Genomic DNA, 20,813 nt, shown 5'->3' on the forward strand with positions numbered 1-20,813 from the left:
CCTACCAAACTAACATGTAATTTCAGTCCAGTTGTACCTCGTAAAATTCGTTATGTAATTAGATATGTAAGGTATTTTAGATCTTATAGATATGGCTTTAGTATGATTAATTTTCGAACTTTTAAAATACGATAAATAATATTTATTCCGGAAATATATTGTTCATTGGTGAGGTTTCACCCAAGTACGTACAATTTCGCGAGAATACCACTTGTGTTCTGCCCGTGCACCACATTGATTTTCTTTCGGTTCTCGGTAGTAATCGTGAATTTCCGTTGTCTTTCCATATATGGTCATATCGAAATTCGACAAACATGTAAACTTGACATTTGTTGACTTGTAACGTGTAAGATGCGATGTTGTAAGATACAGCTATGTAAATACTAAGTCTACAAACGGTAATTCTGTAGGGATGACCGCGTATAATTTAAGAAACAATGATGCAATTTTATAAAGAGAAATGTAAAATCAGAAATCAAACGATGACACAAATGAAGAGTACAACACTGAGGTATACATCTCTGAGAAACATAACTTACACCCGCTGAGTTACAAACATACATAGTTGAAATTTTTTTTTAACACTGTTGCATGTTTCGATGACATGCTTGGATGAACTCGATTACCCTCCATAATGTACTTGTAGCCCTCTGCGATTTGATTAAAGAAGCAATATAAAATGAATCATGTGAAAGTTCAAACCAATATGTTTATACATAATTATGCACCCATTGTAAACATGACACGTAGACTTAGTACCAATGCACCGTTCCGTGGTATCTTTTGCATTACAGTCAGTCATATGTACTTGTACTACGTGTCTTTTACTATTATTATGTGTCATTGCATATATTGTTATTATTTTCTTCCTGTGTGCATTTCTGACTGTTTTGCATTAGGATACACGGTGGTACTTACATATATTACATCAATGTCTCATGTTATGTACATTGTCTAAGCTCATACTACTAGTATTACTGTATATTATGTGTGAACCATATGAAACCATATTTGCACATGTATATGCACTCATTATAAACATGACATGTTGACCTAGTAACAATGCACCGTCCCGTGGTATCTTTTGGATTACAGTGGAGTATTAATCATATGTACTTATACTACCTTTACTATTATTACATGTAGTGCTGTTATGTACATGTATATATTTTATTGTATTTTTTCTGTGTGTATTTCTGACTGTTTTGCATTAGGATACACGGTGGTATTTACATGTAATACAAATAAGTATTATCATGTTCAAAATGTCTCATGTATGAACATTGCTCATACTAATAGTGCATATTTTCCTCTTGTTTTATTCTTTTCTTTTTATCATCATTTTTTTAATATAAACATTGCACATTGAAATGTTAACAATCAGGTATGCTGTATGCCCGAGAGGGCCCTAATTTGGAAATAAATCATATTCTATTCATACCAGTCTCTTTAATATCAATATGCTGTAAATTAATGGAAAATATATTACACGCTATCATCAATGCACATCTTGAACAAAATAGAATTATATCAGATTACCAACATGGATTTCACTCACAAAGATCATGTGAATTCTAACACGTCATAACATTCCAGGAGCTAGCCGTTAAGAATACATGTAATCATTTTCATTCGTATGTCGATTCGATATATCGATGTGAACTCGAAATAAAAGACACCACAGAGTCCCCCACATCTGCAACGTACTTGGATATTTTATTGAAAATAGATATTAGCGGCAATACACAACTCTGTGGTGTCTTTTATTTCAACAATTTCTCAATAAGTGTCATTGTTATGGAATCAGAGTCAGTGCGTTGGAATGGATCATCAGTTCTCTGAAAGGTCGAACTCAGGAGGTCATACCAGAAAAGAAGACATCAAGAACAATAGAAGTTACATCTGGTATACCCCAGAGAACGGTGATGAACCCGCTTCTCTTCCTAATACCTTGTGCCTAGGAAAACCAGTGGCGTAGCTTCCATTGAGGCAACCGAGGCAGCTGCCTCGGTAAAAAAAAACACAACAACACCTTTTACGTTGTTAAAATGTCGATAGCCTCGGTAATATTCGAACCCAAGCTACGCCTATGAAAACCAATTCAATAACACGGGGATATGACATCAGATTCCTGCTCCCTTATTCTAAGACTCAGAGCCATCAACAGTCCTTCTTTCCGTCGACAATAAGAAGTCCTGTGGAATGACTTACTATCATATGATGTGGGGCCTCCGTGACCGAGTGGTTAGAGCATCGCGCTTAAAATCACACGGCCTCTCGCCTCTGTCGGCGCGGGTTCGAATCCCGGCGCCTCTGTCGGCGCGGGTTCGGTATCTGGGTTCTCTCTTCCACCAATAAAAACTTGGCGCAACCAGATGACTGAAAAATTGTTGAGTGTGGCGGAAAACATCAACCAATACTATCATATGATGTCAACGTCTCCATTCTGGACGGATTAAATGACAGCATCATTGCTATTGGCATGGCCTAAGTCCTCCAGTTTTTAGCTCAACTAGGCTAAAAGCTCAAGTGAGCTGTTCTGGTCACCTTTTGTCCGTCTCCGTGGGAATCCGGGTTAGAATAGGTCCTCAGTATCTCTTGCTTTTCGCAAGAGGCGACTAAACGGGGCGGTCCTTCGGATGAGATCGCAAAAACCGAGGTCCCGTGTCACAGCAGGAGTGGCACGATAAAGACCCCTCCCTGTTCAATGGCCTAAATTTTGCAGCCCTTCACTGGTAATGGTGACGTTTCCATGTGAGTGAGAAATTCTCGACCGGGACGTTAAACAATATATAATCAATCAATCCATAAAATTTATATTGTATTGAATCTGAAGAATTGTTTATTTTGATTTGTTACGTCCGTCTGTCCGGAAACTTTTCACATTTTCATCTTCTTTTCCAAAACCACTGGGGCAATTTCAATGAAACTTGGGTGAAGGGGATTCAAGGTCACAAGATCAAACACCTTGAAGTTTGACCTACTTTCAATAAATATCTGACCTATAAATTATGTCCTGAATTATTTAAGGTAGGTTTTCTATATATTTTGTAAATAAATTTCTTATGGCAAGCCCGTTCATTTCATATCATGACCTTTGACCTTGTGACCTTGAACTCGGAGTTTGACCTACTTTTAAGAAAAGATAACATATGGAGTATATCCGGAACTATTGTAGGTGCATTTCATATTTTGTATAGAGATGCTAAATATGGCAATACCTTGTGACACATTGGTGTCACAGGCACTCTACGTTTTAAATATCTATAAATAAAAAAAATGTCTTCCTACATAATATTATGTTTACAGGAAGACAATTTTTTATTAAAGATATTTGAAACGTCGAGTGACTGTGATTGGTGTTTGATCCTTTATCCTTAGAATTTGACCTACTTTTCTGTCCTATTCAATATTTTCTGGAAGTCTACTTCAGATAGGGCTTTCGTAGTATGTACATGTAGCCAGATTATTTATGGCAAGACCTTGTTATATTTTGGTGTTTGACCTTGTGACATGACCTTGAAGTTTGACCTACTTTTGATTAAAATTTTACTTATTCAATATCTTCTAAACTATTTAAGATCTACCTTTTATGTTTTGTATATAGATTTCTTGTGACAATGTCTTTCATATCATACCAAAATCTATTACCTTTGTGACCTTGGTCTTATCCAGAACAGCAAGATCATGGTTTTAGTCATATATTGATGTTGAGGCATCTCTGTGTTATAAGAATTCATTTTCAATTATGTTGTGATCCTTTTGGGGCTGTGTTTGGGGCGACAATATGGGGTCAAAAGTTTCATGAGAATGAATATTGATATCGTCGATAAACTTTGTTTGGGGAACATAATTAACGTACCAATGGAGTTGGAATTTTTGGATGAAAGTAAAGGAATTTAATTACTTTAAAGGTAGGATTATTATTTATTTATTTAATCCAAGTGATTAACTAGAAAATCACGGTTTATCACTTAGGTCACCGAAACTGGTCACTTGACGATAAAAAAAATCTTTCAAAAATCACAACAGTTGAACAACAGCAGGGCAAAAGTGACTCAAGTGAGCGATGTGGCCTATCTTGATTTTTTTTCCAAAAATTTAAATGATAAATTGAATTTTCAAAACACTACATATATCCAAATTAACTTACTATATATATATATATATATATATATATATATATATATATATATAGTAAGTTAATTTTTCAAGTAATTGAAAATAATTTGAATCGGGATCGTTAAACATAACACGACCAATTGCATTATGGGTAGCATTCCTGACATGAATCGAAAATCAAATGGAGTCTCCGGATAGTGAAGATGAAAGAAATGTAAGCAGTTAGATTTCAGAACAACCTGGATGTTATCTCATTAAGTTCACAATTCTTTTTTTCTCTGATATTAGATTTTAAACTTTGAGATAACATGCTCTTATTTCCAGTAGACTTAATAATTTTTGGTATCCAATGTCAACAATGTAATAGAGGTTTTCAACTAAATAAGAATAAAAAGAATATCGACAGTACAATTTTGTCGATGTAAGATTATATTCCGTTTTACAGTATAAGTCAGGTCCAGTGCAGTGTGTGGAGCTTGATTTAGATACATATACATGCACCTAAATTACCGACTACTAACTAACTAAGCTGTCTATATTAACAGCTGTCAGACTAAGTGGGTAGTTAATTTTGCAACCAAACATGAAGTTCTATAGATCCCATCCACAAAATTAACTTAATTTTGGACACTAGTTACCTATTGATTAATCCAAATAACATGTAAAATATGTCTTGCGGTGTGATCATGTTTGAGGGTGAAGCAAAAAGTAATGTCATTAGTATATATCCATAACAGGACAAAAAATACTCCAAAGTTAGCAAAGTTCTAACATGTGAGGACAGAGCTCTAACAAAGCATCCTAGCACCTTGTTACACGACATTAGACATTTGATCTGCCTATTTATTGAATGCGGAAAATATAATGCAATTGATGTAAACAATGCATTGTCACCTTGTATTCAGTGTCTGTGTTTAGCAAATTTACAAACATAGGAGACATGGTATGTACAATCGCATTAATTGAGGAATGATGATATACAATTAAGAAAACATGGTTTACCTGTTTTTACGGATTTTATGTAACATCTCAGAACGACATGAACTTGGGTACACGATATTCAAAAAGGGAAAATACATGTCCTTGCGCTTGCATTTGAACTTATACCATATTGACCAAAATTTTCAAGAACGATCGGTATGGTTTAATTTTTCATCAGTTTTCCATATTTTCCTTTTAAACATATATATGTTATACCTATAGGGAGTCTCAGCTCTGCTCAAAGCTGTAAATGATTTCTATTGTTGACATTGCCAATAGGTAAAATTTTATGATGATGATGCAAGAATACATGGATATTAGACCTCCATCATGCACAGAGAAAACTGCACTGTGAATCAAAGGATTTTATAAGAGGTGGATCTGTAGCTCTCTGGTTTTCCAAATTGTTTCACCAGAGAGCTACAGATCTGCAACTACTGTCCAAGTAGCTGTATGACATTTTTCTGGTTTGTATTGTATGATACAATATATATTATACAAATCATGTATTGTGTTGGCCAAAACTGTTAAGCATTCAAAGTTTATAAGTAAGATATGACTCCTCACTACCTGCTCTTTGTAAAAACCCACTCAGAAAAGAAATATAAAAAGGCAGTGTGTTTTGAATGGTTAGAGGTATTAATCCAGTTCTTTCACTAAAATGCAACTGTTTGTTTAGTAAGTCGGAACGTACTTTTCATTTCATCATAACAGGGCATCTTAAATGTACAAAATCAGCCCTACGACGAAGCACTAGAAATACCAGACGCAGAGGAAGTTGCTAGTGTATATTCACCAACTCCCAGAGTCCACCCAGGTAGGCAAACATTTCATCTGCCTAAATTTATAGTGATGCAAAAGTTACATCAGATTATATTTGAGTTTTCATTTCTTTTCACTGATCTAAAAGTTTTTGCTCATGTAATTAATGTCTACATCTTTTCATTTGTTACAAACATTCATGATAAAATTTTATATGATGGGCTACATGTGTAAAATGTCACATGGCCTTATATACTCTTATAACTTAAGTTAAAGTGTCATAATACATGTGTATTTGAGTGTATCTTTCTGTTTTATTGTTGGATTGAGATGAGAGGATGCAATTCATCTAATGAGTGTAACTGTTGGTAAATTTTAAAATTCAAATCATTGCAACAGCAGGAGGATGGATAAAGGCGATTGCTTCTCTTATAAGTGTCTGTTTTTGTTTAAACCATGATCACCATACTCATCCTGGAAATCATTTCTTATTTTTTTTTCCATCTCATCATGTAATCCAGGATTAACTCATCAAAAGCGCCCACCAGGTAATTAGATATTGTGCTGAAAAATCCTGATGTTTGGAAATGTCTTAATTATGGTCTATTTCATTCAGAATAAATGACATCAGAATTTTAATGTTTCAAACAGAGTAGACAGCACTGATGTCATATCATATTTCATTGACCACTGTAGTTATACTGTAAATGTACTTATTTAGAAGTACAGTAATACTTTAGCACTTTGCTTGCTAATCTTAATGCGCTGATTTTTGCGCACAGCTAACGTATGACTTAAATGATTTTACCTATTTACAAAATATACATCAAATTCCAAAGTAATTTTTGATTGTGTTGGAAAATGCGCTAAACCAAGATTGCACAAATACAAGTACAGTGCATTTACAGTAACTTTTTATTCACTATGAATTTTTTCACTCTTGATTAGAATATATACCAGATAAAATTCAAATGGATATGATTTTACAATTCTCGTTATGAAATAAGGTCTTAGTCAAGTGTGCTGTGAATTTTTATAGTTCAGTGTCTTTTTCCCACTGTATATTGCTACAGCATGATTACTGTCAGAAGTAAACTATATCTGTCATCAATTATAAGTGGTTTCAAAGTATGCATGAATAATTGTATCTTACCTGCCTTATGTATAGTGCCACCAGGTTCACCAACTCACAGTTTTGATGGTAAATCTTTTTGTGAAGCATTCAGTTATCAATGTGCATTGTGTCGTTTATATATACAACAAATAACATACATATTTCAAGATCTTACAATGTATTCATATTACAGTCTTTACTGAGTAACAAATAATCTAAGCCCGGGCTATAGTAACTGACTTTTGATACTTATGGTATTAATCTGTGCCGTAAATGTAAGTTGATGTGCCATGTGTTCAACATTCGAAAAGAAGATTTTGAAATCAAATGTTGCATACTATATACAATATATAATTTACAGTGTATATGAATGTCATATACATTAAAGATGAATCAATATTTAGTTGAATCTTATTCCTAGACAGTAACACATCGATAGTATCTTTACATTTCACATACATTCTATCCCTTAATTTGTTTGCAGTAATCTGTTTTATGTGTGTTGATATAAACAAGATTTAATTGTAAAAAAGTATACATGTATAAAAGAAATTGGTATCAGACGTATACGATACATTAATAAAACTTATAATGATTTTAAAAGATAGATCTGTAAAGTGTTAGTACCTGTTTTCTGTCTAATAAAATCAATCTACCATATGTTCAGTTAACAATGAGGATGGCACTTGATGTTTAAGCTGCAGTGTTAAGGGTTTAGGGGAGGTTGTGGGTGCTTTGGCTATGGGGTTGCACTATTTACCATGTCCTCCAAATGATGATAAAGGTCATCAATTGTGTATCATAACTTGTCCAAAAAAAACACCATTTTCTGTTTTGTATGTATATAGTGAGTGCTGCTGTGTTAGGTACTTCATATCATCTCGTATATTATATCAGTTTTTCACTATACAGGGGTTGTCCATAAAGTTTGTGGACAAGTGTTGGTTTATAGAACACTTTGGCTGATATTTACTTTTCCTATGTTTTTGCTTTTGATATATTTACAAGTTGTAATGATAGCCATTTCCTTATCAACATGCTGTAATGAATGTATAAATGTTGATGAATATAGTACATGTGTGGTATATCTATTGTAATGGCTAGGAATTCCAACAAAAACTAGATGCATATTATAAAGAGCTTGAAACCATCTACCAAGATTGTGAAATTCTTGGGCTCTGGGCCGGGGGTTAAAGCTTTAGGGTGGGGCCCCTAATGGGTATATAGTGAAAATTATTTTATTATTTAGATCTTTTTCCTGTACATTGTGAAGAAATATTGTTTGGGTGTTTATAAAAAGCATATAGCTGTCTACCAAATTAGTGAAATTTCAAGGATTTGGGGTAGAACCCAGGTGAATGATTAGTGAAAATGTCTTTTAATAGTCTTTAAAAAGTGTTATTTACGTCTGTGTATTGTGAGTAAATATTTCGTGCATGGTTATAAAGAGCATGTAGCCCTCTACCAAAATTATTCAAACTCTAGTGTAGAGCTAGATATTATAGGATTAAACATTCTTTTTGAAGAATTTATTGATGTGTAAACTCCAGACATTTTACTCACAAACTGAATAAAAGTGCGAAACACTTTTATGTCAAGTTTGAGAGTTAAATATCCGGAGTTTACACATCGATAAATTCTTCAAAAAGAATGTTTGATTCTTATAATTCCAATGCATTCACTTCATTAACAATTGCAAAAATTTTAATAGTTTCCCCTCACTATGTTATTTGTTTTCAGGCGTGTATGAATACATCACGTTTTCGGATTTATTGATGTATAAACTCTTGTTCAGCTTTATTTTTGTCCAATCAAAACAATTGTAATAAATAACATTGGAATTATGAGTGTCTATACTTTTTATGCCCCTGTAATCGGAAATTCAGGGACATATAGGTTTTGGTCTGTCTGTCTTTGTCAGTTTGTCCTCAAAATCTTTAACCTTGGTCATAACTTTTGAATGGCTGGTGATAAGACCTTTCATATTTCATTTGTGTATTCCTTGTGACAAGGCCTTTCTTTTGGAACCATAATTTTGACCTTGAAACCTTTACCTTGGGATTTGACTTCTTTTGAAAAACTTTTAACCTTGATTATAACTTTTGAATAGTTGATGATGAAACTTTCATATTTCACATGTGTATTCCTTTTTATAAGACCATTCCTTGGGTTGCAAAATTTTTGACCACTTGACCTTGGAGTTTGACCTACTTTTGAAAAACTTTAATTTTGTCTATAACTTTTGAATTGTTAGTGCTTTATTTTACATGACATTGTGTATTCCTTGTGACAAATATTTGACCTTGGAGTTTGGCCATACAGGGACATCAGTGTTTCACAAACACATCTTGTTCATTGTTGTATACAAAATGCATGGGGAATTTTTAATTGAAAGTTTTGGCACCAAGTCCAATGGTAAACCAAAACATAAAGACAAATGGCTCTTGGCAGCAATTAAAGATGCTATCAGTGCAAACCATCAAAAAGCTGTTTGCAAGATCGCCTATTTAGTTGAATGTGGTAAGAGGAACATTTCAAAAGTGGTGATTAATTGAAATATAAGAAAAGAACATTTAACAAACACTTCAATTCACAGAGTTTTCAAAATGTTTTCAAGATACATATATACAGGCATAGGAAATGCATTGAACACAATAGAGATTTTTTTTTGAGAAGGTGTAGAAAATTCTTTGTGACGTTGCAAAGGAGACATTGGCATTATCATTGGTACATTGTAAGGCAATACCACATAACATGAAATGCCATATTTATTTATCTATTTGAAATTTGCTATGTATATTGAAGAATAATGTACTAAAGGGTAGTGAAAATTCTAGAACATAGGACTAATTATTATTTACTTTAGACAACTTGTTCATGATTTTATCGGACAACCCTTGTATATTGTGACAGTTGATAACTCTTTCACCAGGAAGCAAGTACTTGTAAGATATAATGAATTTAGAATCTGAACAAATTTAATCATTTGGGGAACATCATGTGTTTGAACAGTACAAACAATGTTATTGAATTAGATTAGCACTTTGAGAGCATTTTCTTTTCTGTCGCACACTCCATTAATACCTCATCATCCATGGTTGATTAATTGAAAATTATAATTTTGATTCATGATAACGGAAAATAAGACATGGAAAAAATACTAGTTGATATACACTGTATTTCTGGTACATAAGTGAAAGTCCGTCATGTTGACCTGCATGATAATTTTCCTTTAAATTTGACCTTGCAGCATCTGACCTTGCAGCACCAAGAGGACAAAGTAGAGGAGACACCCCCCCTGAATCAACCATGTCTGATGAAAATGATGATGAATTTGAGGACAATATGAATCCACCGGTATGTTTTTGTTAGGGATTTTTATTCTTATATAATATTTATCTCAAATTCTGATTTAAAAAACCCTGTAAATTGGTGCAATTTTTAAGATTTTCGTATAAAGGAATAGTGGTCTATACTCGGCAGTGTGAGCATACACCTAACAGATTTATAGTGATTCATTCTTTGCATTTATACACAAATATCCTTCAAAACTCTAATGCATTTTATCACAGGATTAAAGAATATCAATGGCTTAAAATGTATGTATAATTACACGTCACATTTTAAAATGATATGCTCTATTTTAGAAATGGCTGTATAGTAGGAAGGGCTGCTGGGCTTAAACTTTAATATGAATTTGATCAATATATATATCCTGGACAAAATACATGGAAATTTTGATGAAAGCTTGTAGGGTTGTCAATATTAAAATGCAGTATGGGTAATTACCTTAGAAACCACACCAAAACGTCATTAGAAGGGAAAGGTTTAGAACACTGTTACTCAGTAGGGACCCAGAAAACTCTAACATGGGTATTAGTTTAAAGGGAGGTTAACATCAGAATAGTCAATTTATCCATGATTTGATTTTATAGAAAAAATCTGCTGACCCAGGGGTATAATGATACATATTGTGATTTTTTGCCTCAATGATTTGATATGGATATTGCATTGCTTTGATTGAATATCTACTTAATGCTTTCATATAAGTTTCTCGATAGTCATTGTTGATCAGACTACTGTTACACCTTTAAAAAAAGTTGTTCAACATACCATTATTTTGGGTTTCAGCCCCCTCAGCAGGAGAGCAAGCTCAAAGAGCAATTACAGCACCCCAAACCTCAACCAAGACAACCACAACAACAGTTTGAGGAAGATGACGATGATGATGATGATTCCGGGTCAGAAACTGATGATGATGATGACGATGACGACGATGATGATGACGATGATGACCATGTTCCGGTTGAAGGGTTAGTATGCTTAATTGAGAAGTATCAATGTTTCGTATTTTACATGCACCACATATGATCATTGTTAAAACAGTTTTTAATTTATTCAAATATATATATATATATATATATATATTTTTTCACTACAGAGCTTATGATCCAGGTGATTATGAAAATCTACCTGTCACTCCAGAAATAAAAGAGCTGTTTCAATACATCACAAGGTACTGCGAGTCATAAAAGGGCCAGGTTTTTTCTATACATGTAAATCATTGCTGTAAACTCAATAAAATTCACTGATCAAGCAAGTTTGAAAGCTGTAAAAGTAAAGATCTTGTGTGCGATGGGCAATATGGTTTCTTTTCAGGTACACACCACAGACTATAGAGCTAGAATACAAACTTAAACCATTTATTCCTGATTTCATACCTGCTGTGGGTGACATTGATGCATTCATCAAGGTCAGTAATGGCTTTTTTTTTTTTTACCAGTGAAGGCTTACTGTGTTATCATTGTAGATACACCCCTCAGACAATTGAACTTGATCACAGCCTTCTACCATTTATCCCAGACCTTATCCCTGCTGTAGGAGACATTGATGCCTTCTTGAAGGTCAGTTTATCTGGGTTCATTGTAAAGCCAGAAAACCCTGAAGATGACTTGCACTAATTATTTTGTGGTTACATCTGCCTGCTTGCCTGTATCTCTGCTAAACTGTGCATCTAGAAATTTCTTGATGGATCGTGTTGCCTCCTCTGTATGATACCTCCTCACCAGCACTTCAATAATTTGATGCATATGACCTCTGGGTTTCTGGTTGATGGAGCACTTACTGATTGATTAGAGATGACATTGAAACTTTTATACTTCATCTTTTCTTTCTGTGAAGTTTCCCAGGACTACTGTAATATCACTCTAGCTAATTTAGGCAGAAAGTATACTGTACTAAGTTTTAGACATAGTCTTTATACACCTGTCATAGATTGGTATTTATTCACATGTTAATCACTCTCGTTTGATGAGAAGGAAACTGAAGCACATAGCTGATTTCACACCTTTTATGTAGATTTTAATGCTGCTTATCATAAAGTAACAACTGCTACAAAGCTCCCTGATACCTACCTACTGAGTACTAGACACATAGTTCTTAAAATGCCTGTCATAGATGGATTGTATTATGGTCGAGCTCAGTGTGTCTGTCGGCACCCTGATCTAGATTAAAGCAGTACTTATAAAGCTAGGGTCATCAAACTTAGTACACTTGTTCCCCATGATTAGAAAAACAAGCATATTGTTTTTCAATGTTAAAGGTCAAGGTCAAACTTATAGGACAAGGTAAGTTTGTAGGCACAAAACAAAATTGAAACAGTACTTATTAGGCTAGGATTATCAAATCTGATACACATATTCAAACATCATAGATGTGCATCTGTCTGCATGTTTGTCAGCACCTTGTGGGTCAGATAAAAACCATACTTGTAAGGTTAGAATAACCAAACTTAATGCACATTTTCATCCATCATAGGATGTATAATGGTTTGGTGCAGTGTTTCTGTGTGTCTGTCTGTTGTTTGTTTGTTCATCCATCAGCCCTTTATAGGAAGGATAGAAATAATAGTACTAGTAAAAATAGGATAACTAAACCTGGTACACATGGTCTGTCAGCACCTAGTGGGAAGGATAAAATGAGCACTGATAAGGCTAGGATAATCAAACCTGGTACACATATTTTCCATTGTGAGTGAAAGATGTCATTATTATACCCCTGCAAACAAAGTTTAAGGGGGTGGGGAATACTGGAATCAATTGTCAGTCTGTCTGTAGACATACTTTGTCCAAATTATATCTTTAAAACCAATGAACAGATTTGATTTAAACTTTGTGTATATCTCGTATGAATAATGAAGTTGTTCACCTGCTATTTTGATTGAGAGTTTTAACATTCTAGGAAGTTATGAATGTTTTCTCCATTTTGAGGTGAGATGTGTGTTCTTTTGTTATTGTCCAGAGTATATCATAAAAACCATTACTCTTCAATTAGCACAAATTTGCTATTTCCCACAATCCATTGTACCCTACTAGGGGTATTAAAGGGACTGATTCAAGATTTTTGCCCAAATTTTGTTTTTCAATTTAACTGATCAAAATCTACAGTCTACTATGTTTAAAAGGTTTCATTAAAAAAAACTTAAAGGTTATATATCATGGTAGAAACTCATTATAAAGATTTTATTATTTGTTTTGAAACCAATGATTGAGGTGTGCTATTGTTTACAAAGTTTTCAAAATGAATGGATATCGATCCAAGTTTATTATATATATCACATGATTCACATTTCAAGTATACTGTAGGTAAAATGTGTCATTTAAATGTTAAATTTGTGACTGAACAAAATTAAGATGCTTTGAATTACAAAAATTTCATTTCACTGATCTGTGTGTAAACATAAAAAGACTCAAGTCACAGAGTTAATGCTAAAATATTGCTCTAATGTTTGCATTCAGAAGGTCCAAATTTTGGTTGTCAACATTAAATGTGTAATTTTGTCAATTTTTAGCATAAAAAATGAAGAATTTTTTTAAAAAAAACAAAACGTGAATCAATCCCTTCAAGTCCCATTAGGATAATTCTAGGTTCTAAAGGTGAAAGGTCAAGGTCATACATTTCACTGATCGTGAAGGAAAACCAGTACTAATATAGCAAGGGTTATCAAATTTGGTGTGTACATGTCCCTCATGGTGTTTATGCCAGGTATTTTTTGAAAAGTAATAAGTTTGCTTCTCAAGATTTACTTTCTTTGAGTGAAATCTTTCTTCAATTTGATGTTTAAGAAAGTCTTCCCAGAACTAGCATTTTAATACTGTTTATAATGCCCCATGGTTTGGGTTTTTTTTTGCCCATCTACACTTGCAGACGGTTTGTCTCATTTTAGATTCGCCCAGAGGCAATTGTGTTTGAAGAGAGATAAGACAGAAAACAGTTTTGTCCAATCTTTTTGTCTACTGACAATGAGGGCGAAAGGGGTGAAAATAAAACAGGGGCGAATATTTCCCTGTATACAGGAATACTACTTGGTATTAGAAAAAAGAACACTGTTGGAGCCATTTTTGTCCAATAAATGGTTTATTTGGATGGTAATCTTTTCTTTGATTACCACTGCATATCTGGATATATTGGACAGGCATATTTTGCAGTGTGAGCATTGCTCTTATTATTTTTACAAAGTTTTGGGAAACATAGGAGGCTCTTACTAGTACTAAAGAAACAAGAATCAATAGTTTAGTCACAATATTAGAAAAACCTAAGGACCCATTTCCGGATCATTGTGTATCAAAATTAAGGTTGTTATTGTATTATGGCCAAAATGAAAAGTTATAACAATGTCTCATACCACAGGCAATTGCATCGCTTGGGGTCAAATTTACTATATAAAGAGTACTCTTTATATAGTAAATTCGACCCCAAGCGATGCAATTGCCTGTGTCTCATACAGATGGACTAGAGCTTTTAATGTTCAAAGAAGTTATGGATAAAACATAAGTTTTCACTGCCAAACAAGTTGCTGTAAACAATGTTTCTCATGGGATTCACAACACTTAATATTGAGGAAACTCTGAATATGTTGACTTCTGTGATCTTATTCTACTGTCTGTGAACTTTTCTCTGATTTTTTAACAATGCATATGAAGAAATGGGCAGTGTATCTTTCCTTCATCTTTATATACAATATACTGCATGTGCCCTGCTCTGATCATCATACCTTGTGCCAGATGTAGTCTTTGTATTTTTATCTTCCTTTTACATATACAAGATACTGTTATTAATACTATGACTTCAAACTCTTCCAAATGCTCACGTTTATTCCAATTTTCTGAGTTTTGTATGCAAATTATCGTATTGCTGATTTTAATTTGTTTTGTAGACCATTAGCATGACATTCAGACATTCACGTACAGGCTCACAGATTAAAGAACAATTTATCGGTTTTATTTAGATTATACGGCCTGATAACAAACCAGACACACTAGGTCTGACGGTACTGGATGAGCCATGTGCCAAACAGTCCGACCCCACAGTGTTGGATCTACAACTCAGGGCCATATCTAAACAAACAACAGATAAAAAGGTGGTAGTCAAGAGTATTGATAATGCTGAGAAAAACCCCAAACAGATAGAGAGCTGGATAGAGAGCATACGGGAGCTTCACCGGACACAGCCTCCTCCAAATGTTCATTATTCCAAGTAAGCTTATTCAACCATTATGTATTGTTTTATGGACTAGTTATTGATATCTGTTATAAAAACACATTATGCTGAATATATCAACATTCTTTATTTTAGAAATATGCCAGATATCGATACATTGATGCAGGAATGGCCTCCTGAATTTGAAGAACTACTGAAAGAGGTACAATTATTTTCCTCCGTAGTTGTAAAGTCTCAAAACAATATACAGTGAAACTTCTCTAAACCGGCCGGCTCTCGGACCGGAAAAAACGGCCGGTTTAGAGGGATGGCCGGTATACCGAGAATTTAGCAATTATAGCCATTTTATCTCAATATTCACAAAGTAGGTACTGTTCACCTTGATCTGGTGATCTATGATCAATTATCGGTGGAGATTAAATTAGTCCGCTTTTACCTAAAGATAATTATGAATTACAAGAAATATTCTCGCTGAAATCATCTAATTTTAAACTGAAAATCTATAACAGGATACATAAAGAAAACACAGAGGCCTATTATTGGAATTCCTCTTACCTATAAAAACTCTGTTTACATTCATCGCTTATGTCATTAACAATTTTGTTTTGACATTTTTAAAAAGTACAGTAGTAAATATGAAATTGTAATTTGAATATTTCTTTGAAATTTTAAGTCTATGGAAACCAAGAAAATTAATCTATCTTTTAATAATTATCATTAACAGTCATGGGTTTGTTCTTTATTAACCACCGCTTATATCCATACGAAAGTATGGTGAAACAATATGGCGTTTGATACGATATTCATTCAATAATTTCCCAACTGTGTTTTACATTTTGTACAGAATTTGGAAGGGTCTCTTGGATTAGCTAAGTGTCAATTAACACCCTTGACCACACAGGTAAACAATAGAAATTAAAGAGGCCACTAGTGTTTTTCACACCTCTGATGGATAATTTCATACCTGGCTGGTTGGTCAGTCAATTTTCACACCTGGACAATCTTAATTAACCTTTGCCCAAGATTTTCTTGTCTTCAAAAAGTGGCCAGTATGTTAAGGGTAAATTACACATGTTTGTTAACAAATGTACTTTAAAAAGTGGCCGATGTCCGGTTTTCAGGGGTGGTCGGTTTTGTAAGACTTTCTTTGTAAGGAAATGTTAAGATTTCTGCCGGGACTTTGAAAATCGGCTGATATTCAGGGAGAACCGGTATTCTGAGGGGCCGGTTTGGAGAAGTTTCACTGTACAATGTTGAATGCCATATCAATACAGGGTTAAGTGTGGTAACATCAGCAGTTAAAAGTTACCTGACAAAGGTCAATATTGAAGTCTTCAACATTGTACTTAATATACAATTCCTAAGTAAAGTGAAATGTTCTGATTTGAGAAAAGGTTCATATTACAAAGGTTCATTATGTCCACAGTTCAATATAGTTGAACTTATTATATGTAATGAATATTACTGGGGATTTATCTTTACTTCAATATAACAGATAGTTCAATATAAGAAACTTCAGTATAGGTGGAATAGACTGTATAAACTATGTTTGTGAAGAGAATTTACATGTGCAGTGTATTAAATTGTTGTTGTGATGTCAACAATTACATTGATTGAAACTGCAGTATTCTCCATGTAGACTTTAAATTGAGTTTAAAATGAATTTATGCTATACTGCAGGGAATTCTAGAATGTATTTGATGAACAGTGGTTTTTCTTTTTTGCAACAGGTGGGACTACCCACAGCAGAACTGGACTGTGACCTTCCACAGTATGTGGAGCTCATCTGCTGTAAGTAGAAGTAATCTGTCTACGTAAGACATTATTTTTTACCTTGCATGCTATAGACGGATAGTTAGTTCATAAGTATACAAAAGGGGAAAAAACATGTTTATAGGGATTAATTTTTCCAGAGACATATACAAAAAAGATTTATTTTTTTTCATGTTATCTCTTGGCCTGCAGAAATTTGGTAAAAGTGCACTCTGATTTAAATCACGTGTATCATTTTAGTGATAACAAATATCAAGTTTAAACCTTCCAAATCTTCAAATTAAATTGCAGTTGTAGTTTCAAAAGGTGACATGTGACCCAAAGTGGACAAAATCGACAAGATCCCAGCAAATGTTTACACTTTACCTCTTTTTTTGCTATTAGTATATTTGTTAATCATCATCTCAGTTGAAATAAATTTAATTTAACATTAATTTTTCAATCCAATAAATAGAAATAAAGAATTCATAAGTGTATCTACCACATATTTAAGCAGTAAACATGCTGTTGAAGTAGTTGCTTATCTTTGTTAAATCTATGGTATCTGACCCATATACTAATCCGATGGTTTTTTTGTTTTAAGAATTCAGTGTTACGTGTTGAAAATCTTGGTATTAAATGAAAAATTATTAATACACCAAGTGATTCATCAAAAGAATTTTCAGAATTGGTAAGACCCATAAAGAAATATGTGTATAGTGTCGATTAGATATAATTTCTGAAGAAAGCTAGTGAAAAGGTTTTTATTACCATAGTCTTTTAAAAAAAAAAGTATAGCTCACCATACAAGGTATGAAGCTATTTCATTTTTACTAAATTTCTCCAAGGAAAGATGTAACTAAGAATAATCTTAAATTACTATAAATAGAATTAGTCATCATCTACAATTTCTGCCATTCCTACCACACACACAGTTTGTTTTGTCAGCTGACCTCATAATTCAGTGTAGAACAGAGCATCAAAGACAGCTTATAAAGTCAGTCTGAAGAACATTAAACTACTTTGAAAAATCATAAAATTTCAGTGACCATAGGGTTGAAATTCCCAACAAACAAATGCTACAGATATTGTACTTTGTATGAAAATAAATAGAGATTATTTGGTTTCTGATTCCGGAATATGTCACACGCTGTCAGAGCATCTTTTGCTTTAATTTTAATTTATTCTTTTTCAGCAATACTTGACATACCTGTTTATAAAGGGTCGCCTCATCACAATGAAAAAATTCAGGCTCTTCATGTTTTGTTTACACTCTATTCAGAATTCAAGAATTCTCAGGTAATAACTTTTGTATTAGAAGGCATTTTGGTTTGCCATTATTTTTCTTGTATGTACTCTTAGCTTTTATAAAAATAGAACTGAAGAGTTTACTTTAAAATTCAAATTAGAAATAGCAAGTTTTTCACTATAAATAGAAAATTTATACAATTTTGCATGCTACTAGTACTTCAAGGAAAGATTGATGTAACTAAGAAAAAATTGAAATTACTATAAATAGAACTATAAATACAAAATTTATACAATTTTGCATGCTACTAGTACTACATGTTAGAAACATTCATCACACTGTGTTTAGGTGAAAGTCAACTTGATAATTGATCTGATAATTTTAAACATTTTCTCTTTTTTTCCCCAGCACTTCCGAGCCCTTGCTCAAGACAATCAACTGGAGAATGCTCTAAAAGGAGGAGGAAATGGAGGTGGGGGACCAGATGACAAAGAAGAGAGATTGGTCATCTAGACTTTAAATGAAACAATGATTGATATACAATTGTTCTTGTACATTTTTGTGTTTTCGATTTCACTGTCTTTACCAGTACATGTGTATTTATGAAAATGAAATCATGAGAGAATAATGAACTCGCTGTTATGTGTGCAGAAAGTGAAATAAATCTGTACTATTAAAGGAACCATGGTGTTATTTAGTACATGTAATGCCTTATAACAGTAATATCATAGGATAAACTACTTCTTTATGGAATGGGATTGAATCAGAACCAAAAATAAAATTGCAAAATTCAGGGGGAAGGGGTGTAATTTCCAAAAATATTAGTATAAGACTTTTTAGGTCAATTGCAATTGGTTGTCGTCTGTCATGCATGGAGTCTTGTGTGTTAACAATTGAACATTTTTAACTTCTTTATAATTAGATCTACTATTCCAATTCTTTTCAAATTTCGTATGAAGCATCTTTGTGAAAAGGGGGACGTAAATTTCATGACTCCTGCACCCCTAGGGTCAGGGCAAAAACTGCGGAAAATTTACCAATTTTCAAAAAATCTTATTCTCTACAACCATACGTGTAAGAAAAACTAAATGTATAGTGATCACTGATGTAGAGCAGGGAAATTTCCTTTTGACAAGATCTTTCCTTTAGTACCAGAATTTATGACCTTGACCTGGAAGTTTGTCCTACTTTTGACAAACTTTAACCTAAGCTATAACTTTTGAATGGCAAGTAATAGTGCTTTCATATTTCACTTGTGTATTTTTTGTGACAAGACCCTTCTATGTGCATCTTAGTTATTTTGCTGCCATATGGGGACATCAGTGTTTCACAAACACATCTTGTTTTCTTAAGTGCATAAAAAATTTGGACACAAGTCAATGCATTTTTAATTTCTAATTAATTTCGGAGAGAATCATAAAGAATCATATCTATGCACTATGGTATTACATATTGATGAGATCTGTTAGAATTATATTTAGGGAGGCTTGGCAAGTTTGTGATCTACGAAAGCAGTTGTTCCATTTGTTTTGTCTTGTAGCATTATATGTGATGGAAACTACATGTATATCATTCCCCCCATCATCACAAATTCATATCACATTCCTTTGGACCTGTATTATTTATGGATATAGACCCCTCTCCTTCTATACATAGCATAATTTCCAGCCACTTCTATAATGACACACATCTGGGGGCATATTGTTTTTGTCCTGTCTGTAATTCTGTCAGAAACTTTAACCTTGCTAATAACTTTTGAACAGTAAGTGCTAGAGCTTTGATATTTCACATGAGTATTCCTTGTGACAAGACCTTTCCGTGGGTACTAAACCTTTTGACCTACTTTTTAAAAAAAAATTGACATTGGTCAGAACTTCTAAATGGTAGATATTAGAGCTTTCATATTGCACATGGGCATTTCTTGCGACAAGATCTTGCTACTGGTACCAAGATATTTGTCCTTGTGACCTTGGCCATCTTTGGAATTGGCCATTATTGGGGGCATTTGTGTTTCACAAACACATCTTGTTAATTTATGTTCCAAGGGACATTCAAAATTAAACCAAAACAAGAGGCCCAAGGGCCTAGAATCGCTCTTCTGATAAATTGTACAACCCCACCATTTCTATTCTTAGCCTCTTAGTATTCTAAATCTTTAGTTAAATCCTAAGAATTCAAAAAAAGTAGGTCAATGTGACCTACTTTTTGGTTACACATTTTGAGAACTCAAGAAATATCAACTGACAAAGTTTGATGATTTTAAGCCAATTAGTATCTGAATATTGAAATATAGCTGTCAAATTCCAATCGTAGGTCATGGTGACCTACTTTTTG

At 33.5% G+C, this 20,813-nt stretch overlaps 1 protein-coding gene across 7 annotated transcripts; it reads left to right on the forward strand.

Moving 5' to 3' along the window:
- The first annotated feature begins 4,255 nt into the window (after nucleotides 1-4,255).
- Nucleotides 4,256-19,161, forward strand: LOC125680977 (intraflagellar transport protein 46 homolog). 7 transcript variants are annotated; one of them, XM_048920841.2, is made up of 13 exons: nucleotides 4,256-4,336; nucleotides 5,818-5,920; nucleotides 6,387-6,413; nucleotides 7,034-7,066; nucleotides 10,230-10,336; nucleotides 11,111-11,292; nucleotides 11,421-11,495; nucleotides 11,639-11,732; nucleotides 15,267-15,514; nucleotides 15,614-15,680; nucleotides 17,209-17,269; nucleotides 18,426-18,529; nucleotides 18,888-19,161. In XM_048920841.2, exons 1-13 carry the CDS (start codon nucleotides 4,304-4,306, stop codon nucleotides 18,990-18,992), a joined length of 1,239 nt encoding a protein of 412 aa, XP_048776798.1. In that variant the 5' UTR covers nucleotides 4,256-4,303; the 3' UTR covers nucleotides 18,993-19,161. The 7 variants fall into 7 exon arrangements, with proteins under 7 accessions (XP_048776798.1, XP_048776797.1, XP_056010160.1 ...); XM_048920840.2 differs by lacking the exon at nucleotides 11,639-11,732 and adding an exon at nucleotides 11,790-11,883; XM_056154185.1 differs by lacking the exon at nucleotides 7,034-7,066.
- Nucleotides 19,162-20,813: the final 1,652 nt, after the last annotated feature.

Source organism: Ostrea edulis, chromosome 2 (assembly GCF_947568905.1).
Source record: "Ostrea edulis chromosome 2, xbOstEdul1.1, whole genome shotgun sequence".
NCBI lineage: Eukaryota > Metazoa > Mollusca > Bivalvia > Ostreida > Ostreidae > Ostrea > Ostrea edulis.